The sequence below is a fragment of the Salmo salar genome, chromosome ssa28 (assembly GCF_905237065.1).
Source record: "Salmo salar chromosome ssa28, Ssal_v3.1, whole genome shotgun sequence".
NCBI lineage: Eukaryota > Metazoa > Chordata > Actinopteri > Salmoniformes > Salmonidae > Salmo > Salmo salar.
The window spans coordinates 11413307-11428530 of NC_059469.1; the positions used below are offsets into that span (position 1 = coordinate 11413307).

The following is a 15224-nucleotide window of genomic DNA, read 5'->3' on the forward strand; positions in this document are numbered from 1 at the left end:
ATCAAACCAATTTAAATATTACACAAAGATAACCCAACACAGAATGAATTGTTTTAATTCAGCCACATTGGAGTGTTTGAGCATGAACCGCCTTTTTAAGGTCACGCCACAGCATCTCAATCGGATTCAAGTCTGGACTTTGACGAGGCCACTCCAAAACCTTCATTTTTGTTTTTTTAAAGCCATTCAGAGGTGGACTTGCTGGTGTGTTTTGGATCATTGTCCTGCTGCAGAACCCAAGTGCGCTTCAGCTTGAGGTCACAAACTGATGGCCGGACATTCTCCTTCAGGATTCTTTGGTAGAGAGCAGAATTCATGGTTCCATCAATCACAGCAAGTCGTCCAGGTCCTGAAGCAGTCCCAGACCATCACTCTACCACCACCATATTTGACTGTTGACTGTTGATATGCTGTGGTACTTTTACGCCAGACCTTCCAAAAAGTTCTACATTTGTCTCGTCAATCCACAGAATGTTTTCCCAAAAGTCTTGGGGATCATCAAGATGTTTTTTGCCAAAAGTGAGACGAGCCTTTATGTTGTTTTTGGTCAGCAGTGGTTTTCGCCTTGGAACTCTGCCATGGATGCCATTTTTGCCCAGTCTCTTTCTTATGGTTGAGTCATGAACACTGACCTTAACTGAGGCAAGTGAGGCCTGCAGTTCTTTAGATGTTGTTGTGGGTTCTTTTGTGACCTCTTGGATGAGTCGTCGCTGCACTCTTGGCATAATTTTGGTAGGCCGGCCATTCCTGGGAAGGTTCACCACTGTTCCAAATTTTCTCCATGGCTCTCACCGTGGTTCGCTGGAGTCCCAAAGCTTTAGAAATGGCTTTGTAACCCTTTCCAGACTGATAGATGTCAATTACTTTGTTTCGCAGCATGATGTCTTGCTTTTTGAGATCTTTTGGCCTACTTCACTTTGTCAGACAGGTTCTATTTAAGTGATTTCTTGATTCAACAGGTCTGGCAGTAATCAGGCCTGGGTGTGGCTAGTGAAATTGAACTGAGCTTTCCAAAGAATGTGATTAACCACAGTAAATTCATGATTTAACAAGGGGGGCAATTACTTTGTCACATAGGGCCATGAAGGTTCAGATAGCTTTTTTTCCCCTTAATAAATAAAAGCATCACTTAAACTGCATTTTGTGTTTACTTGGGTTATCTTTGTGTAATATAAAAATTTGTTTGATCTGAAACATTTAAGTGTGACAAATGTGCAAAAAAATAAGAAATCAGGAAGGGGGGCAAATGCGATTATATGCATAATCGCATTTGCGGTCACTTTTGAGAACAGTGTTTTCCCGCTAATTGATTGCATTTTGGAACATTCGCGTGAAGAAATATCCTAATAGTTTATCAACATTTTAAGATAACATTCTGATCGGTTGCATCAGCCTCATTGCTTTACATTTTGTAGTTACAACCATGCGAGTGGTTGTATTAATTTGGGATCTATCGCATCCCACAACTGTCCCAGAGTCTGTTTGGAATATTTATTTATTGCACAGAAGGACAAGTTGACCAATAAAATGTCAACTTTTGTACTATGGGGGATAGTAGATTGACAGAGGCTAGTGCTTTTGCTGTTCGTTAGTCCTATTCATCTTGTTGGCTGACAAAAAAAGTAGGCTAAAATGTGGAGAGTTCTTCTAACAGCTTCAATATGAAACTCGGAATTCGATGAGGGACGCACGCAGTCATGTCCCGGATGCATTTGTCTTCACTTGTAGCCTACTTCGGAACTGAGATGCCTGTGAGAAGGACCCGTTCACCTGACAGGCATACGCTAATAACAATTGAGATACCTGAGAGAGCCATGTGAGTGAGAGCCGCTTCGGAACCCAGCAGCCGGGAGAAGGGAATTCTAATGATTATATTCAGCCCAAGGGCCCAGCGGTCACTTTGGTCGCAAAAGGCTTCGAATTCTAAGCAAATCTTGTCTGCTAAATGAACTAGTGTAGCCCACAGCCATATGGCATATCAGGGCCTAACATAAGAGTATGCTATTCTGTTCTTCCGAAAAAGACTACATTTTCTTCATATCATGTTTAGTTAGACCAGTCTTAAATAAATAATGGGTTTATTGTGATAGTGTAGGCTATATTAAATGGATTTAGACTTTTTAAAATCAAATTTCCAAAGGTCTGCATCAATGGCTTGTAGCCAGGAGATGCTAAATGTGTTTATATTATATAGCAGTTATTTGCTTGACAATCACTGGCTGACAAAAAAAGACATGAAAATAGTTATTTGGCCACGCACACCAGTGGTGGGTTTGGCTTAGAAATCAAGGATCTGAAAATATTCTGTATGAAGGAATGGTCAAAGATCCCTCCCAATGTGTTCTCCAATCTCATAAAATATTTTCGAAAAAGGCTCAGTGGTATTAAAAACAAGGTATTGGTATTGAAAACAGGGGAGCCAATCATTTTGTCCCGTAACTTTTTGAGAGAAAATTATTTGAAGTACACATTTTTATTAAAATCTTACTCTGAGCAATTGTATTAGAATAAAATACACTTTGCTAAACATTTTTTAAATACAATATAGCTCAGTATTTGTATTATTGATTATATAGTTTTCTTTGCTCATCTTTATCAACGGTGCCAATCATTTTGGACCTGACTATATATCAAGCCAATGGATTAGTATACAATAAGAGACGGTAGAAAAATAATCTAATCTGAGAAAGCTTTAATCAAATCAATGAATAGAATTCACATGCCTCTGCTCCTCCTCTAGCTTAGCGGCTTACAGATTTATGGAGCAGTGCCAATATTCAGGAGGATATACAGTAAGTTATCTTTGCATGTATAATCACGCCAGTGAAGCACAAGCGTGGCCATGCACATTTCTCCATGAGACCAGATACAAAGCTAAGAGGCTGCTAGTGAGCAAATCAAATCAGACTCCTATCAGCCAGACTCCAAACCAACCCAGTGATATTGCTGTGCCCATGGCCCCACAGGCTATTGTATTTTATGAGGCTATTTAAACCTTCGGCTGAGTTTCAGTTAGTAGAGGGGAAGGGAGGGAGAGAGTTAGTAGCTTTTGCTAGTCTGCCCTGGCTACACAGGCAGGCCAATTGTGATATTTTGCCAAATAATTAGCAAAGATCTGATCTGTCAAAAGACCAATAACTGGGCAAAATATCAGAATTGGGCTGCCTGTGAAAATGATCAATTGAACATGAAGGAGATAAGTGTTCTCTGTCTCCAAGTTAAAGTACATGGTTGCAGCTCAATAATGGTTACAGCTCAATAGTGGCTGTAGTGGCATCCACTCCTTCGTTTCTTATCCTTTATCTACACTCATATGAAAAAACAGGAGAGGAAGAAGCAGTGTGGCAGAAAAATAATGGATGAAGCTTAATCAATTCTTTGAAACAGATGTGCAGGGCTAGAACAAAAGCCTGCACACACAGTAGCTCCAGGATGTGAGTTGGAGACCATTGATGTAGAAAGAGACAAGGCAAGAAGGGAAGGAGGCTACCTCAGACTATTAATAGATGCAGGTGTATGACTCATCCAACCCTGTAGACAGTAGAAGCTGCTTAGCCTATAAACTTTACACCACCCACGCTCTCATCAGCAGAAAAGCATCCCTATCCTCCAGACAATTAATCTATTCCTCCCACACCACCATAATTAATGATCCGCACTGTCACTTTCTTTCTCCCCAAACTGCCAGGTGTGTTATGCATGAATTAGTAATCTGATTTTAAACTGTATATCTCGGAGTTTCATAAATATATTAAAAGTGCCTGGGTTGACTTATGTGCAAACCCCTAGTGTTAAAGTAACGAACTCCTGCGTTGTGGATGTAAAGAACCCTTTGTGTCTGTAAATAGTCAGTTTGTACATATTGATATATCCTTGTATGATCTGCTAATAGGAGTAGAAGGGGGATCGTCTACAGCAGGGGTGGGTAGGCTGAATCACATCCGATAGGGCGGCGCATAATTGGCCCAGCATCGTTCGGGTTTGGCCGGGGTTGGCCGCCATTGTAAATAAGAATTTGTTCTTAACTGACTTGCCTAGTTAAATAGAGGTAAAAAAAAACGTTAACATATTCACCTGGGGGTCCGCAGCCCACTAGGAGGTCCAAAAGTATTTAACAAAAAATTATTTAAAAGAAAAATAGTTATGTTTTTAGGAATATCGCTAGAAACAACATCAAATATTTTTTAATTACATGAACTACCTGCTGTAGAAAATATGACAATATCTTGCGGCAAGTGCTGCTGGTAACCTTTCTTGACTTTGACATACATTTTTGCCAACACATGGCTAACCTTTGTTAAACCAGCTTAACAGCTGCTCTTAGCGAAAATGTGTTTGGAGTTACCTTCTACCTAACAGGCTGTTAAAAATTACACTTTCTCTTCCAATTATAATGTAGGGAGGTCAAAATAATGAGAAACTATCTACCAAATATATTCATTTAAAAAAGTACAAAAAAAGATTACTTCTTGCCATTATCATTCACCCGAGGTTGGCTAAAATATGATGGGGGTCCACGGGTCGCGGTTTACCTGGGAGGGGGTCCCTGGGCAAGAAACGGTTGAAGACCCCCAGACAGGCAGCCACAGAGGGACGACTGGGATTCGTGGTCTTAAAAGCACCAATCAGACAAGCCACCTGTATAGAATCCCTCTGGTCCTACAGGCTAACACCCATGAACTCCTGTGACTTGACAGACATGCCCTTTTTGCCACTTCGTCCGATCCCGGGATCTGCATCTCTCCTCCTATGCCTCTGCCTCAATCTCTCCATCTCACAGCTTAAATCTCTCCGTTCCTTCCTGATCGGTTTCTCCCCTTTCAATCTCTCTCTCCCTCCAAAATATTTTTCTCCCTCCCTCTCCTCACTGCTATCCCAAACAGCCCTAATTATCTCAGTGTGGGGTTCACTGCATCATTAGACCACAGAAGATGGGTGATCTTCATTCAATACAATGAATACACGTCTCTCCCACGTCTCCCACTTGGCTCCAACCTGAAAATAACTGCTCCTGAATAACACATCAGGAATTATGCCGGAGTTTCTTTTACTCAATCTTCATAAGCAACGGCACACTGACACGCCAAACCCCAGCGGATCAGTTTTAAGCTCTGCTCCGTCTTCTCTCTCATATAATAATGTAATGTGACTCAGCGGAGGACTACGAGGGCTCTGAAAATGGACACATGGTAGTCCTCGTTTTAAACCATTCAGGCTCACCCTCTCCTTCATTCTTTTTTCATCCCCATGCCTCCCTGTCATACATGTCATGTATACAGTACCAGTCAAATGTTAGGACACACCTACTCATTCAAGGGTCATTCTTTATTTTTACTATTTTCTACATAGAAGAATAAGAGTGAAGACATCAAAACTATGAAATAACACATTTGAATGATGTAGTAACCAAAAAAAGTGTTAAAAAAATCAAAATATATTTTATATTTGAAATTCTTCAAAGTAGCAACCCTTTGCATTGATGACAGCTTTGCACACACTTGACATTCTCTCAACCAGCTTCATGAGGTAGTCACCTGGAATACATTTCAATTAACAGGTGTGCCTTGTTAATTTGTGGAATTTCTTTCCTCCTCCCAGCTGCCCACTGCACTGAGGCTAGGAAACACTGTCACCACCGATAAATCTACAATTATCGAGAATTTCAATAAGCATTTTTCTACAGCTGGCCTTGCTTTCCACCTGGCTACCCTGTCCCCGGTCAACAGCTCTGCACCCCCCACAGCAGCTTGCCCAAGCCTCCCCCATTTCTCCTTCATCCAAATCCAGATAGCTGATGTTCTGAAAGAGTTGCAAAATCTGGACCCCTACAAATCAGCTGGGCTAGACAATCTGGACCCTCTCTTTCGAAAATTATCCGCCGGAATTGCAACCCCTATTACTAGCCTGTTCAACCTCTCTTTCGTATTGTCTGAGATCCCCAAAGATTGGAAAGCTGCCACGGTCATACCCCCTCTTCAAAAGGGGGAGACACTCTAGACCCAAACTGCTACAGACCTATATCTAGCCTACCCTGCCTTTCTAAGGTCTTCGAAAGCCAAGTTAACAAACAGATCACTGATAATTTCGAATCCCACGATACCTTCTCCGCTATGCTATCTGGTTTCCGAGCTGGTCATGGGTGCACCTCAGCCATGCTCAAGGTCCTAAACAGTATCATAATGGCCATCAACAAAAGACAATACTGTGCAGCCGTATTCGTCGACCTGGCCAAGGCTTTTGACTCTGTCAATCACCGCATTCTTATCGGAAGACTCAACAGCCTTGGTTTCTCAAATGACTGCCTCGCCTGGTTCAACTACTTCTCAGATAGAGTTCAGTGTGTCAAAATGAAGGGCCTGTTGTCCGGACCTCTGGCAGTCTCTATGGGGGTGCCACAGGGTTCAATTCTCGGGCCGACTCCTTCTCTGTATACATCAATGATGTCGCTCTTGCGGCTGGTGATTCTCTGATCCACCTCTACGCAGACGACACCATTCTGTATACTTCTGGCACTTCTTGTACACTGTGTTAACTAATCTCCAGATGAGCTTCAATGCCATACAACTCTTCCGTGGCCTCCAACTGCTTTTAAATGCAAGTAAAACTAAATGCGTGCTCTTCAACCGATCGCTGCCCGCACCTGCCCGCCCGCCTAGCATCACTACTCTGGACGGTTCTGACTCAGAATATGTGGACAACTACAAATACCTAGGTGTCTGGTTAGACTGCAAACTCTCCTTCCAGACTCATATTAAGCATCTCCAATCCAAAATTGTAATCTAGAATCGGCTTCCTATTTCACAACAAAGCATCCTTCACTCATGCTTCCAAACATACCCTCGTAAAACTGACTATCCTACTGATCCTTGACTTCGATGTCATTTACAAAATAGCCTCCAACACTCTACTCAGCAAATTGGATGCAGTTCATCACAGTGCCATCCGTTTCGTCACCAAAGCCCCATATAGCACCACTGCGACCTGTATGCTCTCGTTGGCTGGCCCTCGCTTCATATTTCGTCGCCAAACCCACTGGCTCCAGGTCATCTATAAGTCCTTGCTAGGTAAAGCCCCGCCTTATCTCAGCTCACTGGTCACCATAGCAGCACCCACCCGTAGCACGCGCACCAGCAGGTATATTTCACTGGTCACCCCCAAAGCCAATTCCCCCTTTGGCCGCCTTTCCTTCCAGTTCTCTGCTGCCAATGACTGGAACGAATTGCAAAAAAAAAAAATAAATAAATAATAAAAATTTTTTTTTTTTAAATCACTGAAGCTGGAGACTCATATCTCCCTCACAAACTTTAAGCATCAGCTATCAGAGCAGCTTACAGACCATTGCACCTGTACATAGCCCATCTGTAAATAGCCCGTCCAACTACCGTATCCCCATATTGTTATTTTTGTATTTACACACACACACACACACTAATTATTTCGCCACTACAGCCTATTTATTGCCTTACCTCCCTAATCTTACTTCATTTGCACACACACTGTCTTTTCTATTGTGTTATTGACTGTACATTTGTTTATTTCTTGTGTAACTCTGTGTTGTTGTTTGTGTCACACTGCTTTGCTTTATCTTGACCAGGTCGCAGTTGTAAATGAGAACTTGTTCTCAACTGGCTTACCTGGTTAAATAAAGGTGAAATAAAATAAAAATTAATTAATTAATGCGTTTGAGACAATCAGTTGTGTGACAAGGTAGGGGTGGTATACAGAAGATGGTATTTTACCAAATAGGGCCATGTCCATATTATGGCAAGAACAGCTCAAATAAGGAAAGAGAAATGACAGTCCATCATTACTTTGAGACATGAAGGTCAGTCAATCCGGAACATTTCAAGAACTTTGAAAGTTAAGTGCAGTCGCAAAAACCATCAAGCGCTATGATGAAACTGGCTCTCACGAGGAATGCCACAGGAAAGGAAGACCCAGACTTACCTCTGCTGCAGAGGATAAGTTCATTAGAGTTACAGGCCTCAGAAATTGCAGCCCAAATAAAAGTAACATACACATCTCAACATCAACTGTTCAGAGGTGACTGTGTGAAATCAGACCTTCATGGTTGAATTGCTTCCAAGGAACCACTACTAAAGGACACCAATAATTAGAGACTTACTTGGGTCAAGACACACGAGCAATGGACATTAGACTGTTGGAAATCTGTCCTTTGGTCTGATGTCCATATCTTAGTGAGACGCAGAGTAGGTGAATGGAAAATCTACACGTGTGGTTCCCAACGGGGAGGATGGAGGATGAGGTGTGATGGTGTAGGGGGTGCTTTGCTGGTGACACCGTCAGTGATTTTTTTAGAATTCAAGGCACACTTAACAAGCATGGCTACCATTCTGCAACGATACGCCATCCCATCTGGTTTGCACTTAGTGGGACTATCATTTGTTTTTCAACAGGACAATGACCCAACACATCTCCAGGCTGTGTAAGGGTTATTTGACCAAATGAAGAGTGATGGAGTGCTACATCAGATGACCTGGCCTCCAAAATCACCCGACATCAACTCAATTGAGATGGTTTGGGAAGAGTTGGACTGCAGAGTGAAGGAAAAGCAGCCAACAAGTGCTCAGCATATGTGAGAACTCCTTCAAGACTGTTGGAAAAGCATTCCAGGTGAAGCTGGTTGAGAGAATGCCAAGAGTGCGCAAAGCTGTCGTCAAGGCTACTTTGAAGATTCTAAAATATATTTTAATTTGTTTAACACTTTTTTGGTTACTACATGATTCCATATGTGTTATTTCACAGTTTTGATGTCTTCACTATTATTCTACAATGTAGAAAATAGTTAAAATAAAGAAAAACCCTTGAATGAGTAGGCGTGTCCAAACATTTGACAGGTACTGTATATTCTCTATTTTAATAATAAAAGGCTTCGGTCGTGTGCCGTGAAGATTCACAGCAGTCCCTCTTCAAAAGCCTTCACGGTCTTTCCTTCTTTTTTCTTCCCCATTCTTTCTCTCAGCAGTCACATACAGTCATACATGTCATTTGCATGTTCTCTCTTTAAAAATAAAGGACTTTGGTCATGTGTATTCTGAAGGTCTGTCAGATGAAACACAGAACTCACTGTCATGAGACGAGAAAGAAAATAAAAATACATAGTAGAGGAAAGAGAGAAGAAGTCGCAAAATAGATCGTTTCAGAAACTACAAGAGGCGGATAAATCCATAGCCAGAGAGCCAGAACAGAGAAAAAGTGAGAAAGGGTGAGAGAAAGCAAGCCCAGAGTCTCATGTGGAGAGGACTGAATATGGACATCATACACTTCCACTCAACCAGTGGTGTCAAAACACAAGGCACAGAGAGATAATATTTAATCACATCAGTTTCTCTTGAAACGAAACAGTTTACACATAATCACCATACTTTACAATCATCTATAAATAAATGCAGACTCTTAATTACCAAGAAGATAAGAGTGAGAGTTAACATGATCTACAGTGACTGACAACAGCATTAGCCGATGCCCCCCAAGGACAATCACGGCTAATCCTGCAGCATTTACGGCCTTACTTCCACACAGTCACCCATTTACAGGGGATTAGGGCTCATTTAGTCTACACATAAACACTACTTTAACCATAAAGAGAGTGGACACTTACGAAGCACTGCTAACACTGTTAAACGCTGATTACAATGTACAGCCAAAAGTGAAAGTAATAATGTTATAATAAGAAGAAGAAGAATAAAGGGATAGTAAAAATGAATAGCATTTACAAAGAGTTTTCCAATAGATTTTGAGCTGTTTTACATTGTATGGAGATTTACCTGCTCGCGGTTCCACAGTGCGGTTGCCATTGGAGTCCATGAAGATGAACCTCCCTCCGGTGAAGTCCGTTCCGTAGTCAGACAGGTAGAGCAGAGAGGTGTAGTCAAAGGAGCCGTAGGTTACCTGTTACGTTGGTAAACACACAACAGGTTCTTAAACCTCTGCAGACAAACAATACGCTCACTTGTTGGCAGTAATACCGAGTGGGATTCTTTTTTTGTTCATACCTATATGCCTTCATTTTCCCAGCACCAGACGACAATTTGGGAAGTTTTGCCTTATTCAAGTATTTTCATCAAGCAACATGTCCCGAAAAGGAATAATGCCAGCAAGAGAGATTTAAGGAGCTTCTAAAAAAATCTGTACATCTAATTGGGCTGATGTTTGATTAGGCTATATGAAAGATTAACTGTCGCAAACAACTGTTGTCATGTCTACAATAGTGCTTGTTTAGCCAGGGGGTTTGATGAATAAAAAAAAATCTCACACACACACACACACACACACACACATATATATATCCTTTATTTAAACTAGGTAAGTCAGTTAAGATCAAATTCTTATTTACAATGACAGCCTACCAGGGAACAGTGGGTTAACTGACTTGTTCAGGGGCAGAATGACTGATTTTTTACCTTGTCAGCTCGGGGATTCGATCCAGCAACCTTTTGGTTACCGTCCCAACGCTCTAACCACTAGGCTAACTGCCAACCCGAAACACAAATAAAACATCTAAAAACCCATCTAATCAAACCAAATGACATCAGGGACATAACTAAAATGTTCTTCTTCAATTTGGGAACATACTCCCATAATGGTGTTTCAGTGTTCACTGGATGAGCATGGCCATGGCAAGGTTATTTTGCACTGTTTTACATAGCAGTTTTTCCCTTATACGTATTTAACAGTGGCACACTAGCGCTGCAAAACAATATATAAAAAATATAAACCTTTATTTGGATAGTCCATCTGTAGATGTTCATACTATCAACAAACTATCTCTTGATAAGCAACTGCTTGCTAAGGTTACAGTTAAGGTTAGGTTTAGAATATGGGTTAGGCTAAGGGTTAGGGTTAAGTCTAAGGTTAGGATAAGGGACAGGGCTAGCAGAAATGTTACTGGTAGTCTGTAGAGCATCTACAGATGGACTACCCAAATATAAAGTTACCAAAAAATCCTAGGGGAAACTGCATTAGTTTCCCACGTCTTCATGCCAGACATTATGCCGATTCGTCCTGGGCGATACAGAGAACAGACATGTTGCAGCAGAGAGGCCAAGTGTGTATGAAACCATCTCAGCAGTAAGATTGATGGGATGGAAACCAGCCCCAAAGACACTTAAAACCATTTACATTTAAATGAGGACCTGGTTGGGCCAATTAAACCTGGTGGAGGAGGAAGGGGCAGGGTGGAGAGGACAGATGGGGGAGAGAGCTGGTGTTTTTGTATTACATTATCCCAGCTGTCGAGGAGCCGAGAGAGAGAGGATAAGGTGACATTCATTAATATTGTGGAAGACAGAGGAGATATGACGATAAATGTTTGGGGAAATGTAAAATGAATAATGATCAGAGATACCCAGAATATCTAATACACGCACGCATGCAACCACGTGTTTTGGATTACATTTTCCCAGCTGTCGAGGAGCCGAAAGAGAGGATAAGGAGACATTAATTAATATTGCGGAAGACTCAGAGGAGATATGATGAGAAGTTTTTGGGGCACCGTAAAATGAATAATGATCAGAGATACCCAGAATATCTAATAAGCGCACGTACACAGGCAGAAGGCGAACACACACACACACGCACACGATGGAGCATCAGCAAATGAACAATGATCAAAGATACGAGAACACACACACACACCTTAGCGAACAGAAAATATAAACATTCCGACATATCCTTTGGGACCTTTATCTGTAGTGTTCAATGTGTACAAACAACTCTTACAGTCCTATCAATTGAATAACCCAATGAATTTCAAAAAGTTTGCTTTGCCGAGGTCCACAGTCGAGACATCACAGGAAGATGGAATGGGAGGAATCATAGTCTGGTATGAAATAATCACTTCATTCTATTGCCCTGCTGGCTAAACAATAATGAGATATATTCATGTGCGATCAAAGCTGCATTCAATCTCACAGAAAACACGCAACTTTCAATTAACCATGAACTTACCCTCAAGACTATATTTCAAATCACTTTTTGGAGAAAAAATGAAAAACTGAAACAAAAACTTTTACTCGCCCCAAAACACATTCAATAGGTTTTCCTGTTCCATACTGTACTTTTTATGAAGTCATTGATATAGAACTACTGTACAAAAGTTTCATACTTGAATATGAAATCTGTTTCATAAACATTAAAGGGGATATTTAAACACAGATGGGAGGAAGTGTATGCCTTACACGAGTCTGACTACAGTCAGCGGGTCTGCTGTACTGTGAAACAGGAGAAGGGGACATTCATTGCATTTTGGTAAGCTAGGAGGCTCCAACACTTCTTGACTACACAACTAAAGTGATGCGAGTAAGACCTTTAAAAAACAGGTAAACATTCACAAGGCCGCAGGGCCAGACGGATTACCAGGACGTGTACTCCGAGCATGTGCTGACCAACTGGCAAGTGTCTTCACTGACATTTTCAACCTCTCCCTGTCTGAGTCTAATACCAACATGTTTCATGCAGACTACCATAGTCCCTGTGCCCAAGAAGACTAAGGTCACCTGCCTAAATGACTACCGACCCGTCGCCATGAAATGCTTTGAAAGGCTGGTCATGGCTCACGTCAACACCATTATCCCAGAAACCCTAGCCCCACTCCAATTTGCATACCGCCCTAACAGATCCACAAAAGATGCAATCTTTATTGTATTCCACACTGACCTTTCACACCTGGACAAAAGGAACACCTATGTGAGAATGCTATTCTTTGACTACAGCTCAGCGTTCAACACCATAGTGCCCTCAAATCTCATCACTAAGCTAACTGGATCCTGGACTTCCTGACGGGCCGCCCCCCGGCCTGATCACCGAAAACAACGAGACAGCCTATAGGGAGGAGTTCGGAGACCTGGCCGTGTGGTGCCAGGACAACAACCTCTCACTCAACGTGATCAAGACAAAGGAGATGATTATGGACTACAGGAAAAGGAACCGAGCACGCCCCCATTCTCATTGACGGGGCTGCAGTGGAGCAGGTTGAGAGCTTCAAGTTCCTTGGCGTTCACATCACCAACAAACTAACATGGTCCAAGCACACCAAGACAGTCGTGAAGAGGGCACAACAGAACCTATTTCCCCTCAGGAGAATGGAAAGATTTGGTATGGGTCCTCATATTCTCAAATGGTTCTACAGCTGCACCATCGACAGCATCCTGACTGGTTGCATCACTGCCTGGTATTGCAACTGCTTGGTTTCCGACCACAAGGCACTACAGAGGGTAGTGCGTACGGCCCAGTACATCACTGGGCCAAGCTTCCTTCCATCCAGGACCTCTATACCAGGCGGTGTCAGAGGAAAGGCCCTAAAAATTGTCAAAGACTCCAGCCACCCTAGTTAGAGACTGATCTCTCTGCTACCGCATGTGAAGCGGTACCGGAGCATCAGGTCTAGGTCCAAGAGGCTTCTAAACAGCTCCTACCCCCAAGCCATAAGACTCCTGATTATCTAATCAAATGACTACCCAGACTATTTGCATTGCCCCATTCCCCTCCTAACCGGTGACCCTGCACATTGATTCTGTACCTGTACGCCCTGTATATAGTCTCGCTATTGTTATTTTACTGCTGCGCTTTAATTATTTTTTAATTGCATTGTTGGTTAGGGCTTGTAAGTAAGCATTTCACTGTAAGGTCTACTACACCTGTTGTATTCGGTGCATGTGACATAACATTTAATTTAAAGGTAATCTAGGTGCCCCTGTAAAATGTATCACAGGATAATGCAGAAAGAGGCAAAGTTTAAACGTTTGTGTTTGTTTGTGTGTATACATGTAAGAGATAATCAACGAGAGGCTATGCGTTCTATAGAAAAAAGTTAACGAGGTGGAAGGTATGTTCCGCGACGCGCTAGTGCAGTGGAACTGACCTTCCACCTCGTTGCATTATTTTCCAGAGAACGAATAGAGCCCAGAATTTATTATCCCTTTTATGCTATGGCTATAATTTAAACAGATTTGCCACTGGAAATGTGTTCATTTGCTGGTAGAAATGTGTTCAACATCCACTGAAGTAGCTAGGAAGTTTACTAGATAAATACAGTAGTTGCCGTGGTAACCAAACAAACAGACTTGCTAGTTTAGCTAACTAAACCATCAGTCCTAGCTTGCTATTATGAAAATCGAATTCAACAATACCAATACTGTTTTCAATTTGACTGTTGCTTTCAAAAGCAGCTGAAAACACAACATGTAAAAATTAACTATAGCCATTGAATTCTACCGTGCAAATATACCATGCGTTATAGGGAAATAATGCACGCTCTAGAATGCCCTTCAAGCCAATCAGAAAGCAGTATTCAACAACACCATGGTATAAAACATATGACACCTTTCTTTATGTAACATTAGAAACTGGGTGGTTCGAGCCCTTAATGCTGATTGGCCGAAAGCCGTGGTATATCTGACCGTATACTACACGCATGACAAAACATGTATATTTATATTTCTCGAATTACGTTGGTAACCAGTTTATAATAGCAAGAAGACAGCTTGGGGGGGGGGGGTTTGTGGTATATTGCCAATATACCACAGGTAAGAGCTGTATCCAGGCACTCCGCGTTGTGTCGTACAACACCCTTAGGGGCCTTATTGCTTAATTATATTATGGCACCTTATCTTATATAAAATAATCTTACCTTGTCTATGTGAGGGTGCCAGTACTCATCATGCTGTGTCTTGGCCAGTGTGCTGTTGATGCGTGAGAAGAAGGTGGGCTTGGTGAGGTACAGAAGAGACGGGTCCAGGTCAAATGTCTCCGCTATCACTGCCTGAATACGACCACGCACCTCCCTGTAGGGTGGAAGTAATCAATCAACCAATAAAACAATTAATCAATCAGTCCATTATTAATGAATGAAAATTGATTCATACAGGGCATCTTACAATTGTGCTTAACAGTAACTTGGGCCTGTAAATATAATTCACACAGATGAACACACACACACGATTAATACAAAATATCAAATAGCTATTTTTTTGGGCCAGATATTGCAATTGCGATTATGAATTGCGATTATCAAACACTTGGGTGAAAACTTGGTAATTCCATCAGACATGGTTAAAACATATGTCAGGGTAGAAAACATCACTTCTAACATGAGATTGTATGAATTAATACGTACTGTGCTAACTGAATACAAAACCTAATGAAAATCTTGTTCAACATTGTTATATATATATATATATAGATAATTGATAGGATTATTACAG

The 15224-nt window shown here is 41.6% G+C and overlaps 1 protein-coding gene across 1 annotated transcript in view; it reads right to left on the reverse strand.

The window, feature by feature from the left end:
- ogfod3 (2-oxoglutarate and iron dependent oxygenase domain containing 3) overlaps positions 1 to 15224 on the reverse strand; it is a 37083-nt gene that overhangs the window by 10116 nt on the left and 11743 nt on the right. Inside the window, 2 exon segments of the mRNA NM_001139776.1 lie at positions 9789 to 9912; positions 14651 to 14804. Of these exon segments, the coding sequence (NP_001133248.1) occupies positions 9789 to 9912; positions 14651 to 14804 (278 nt within the window).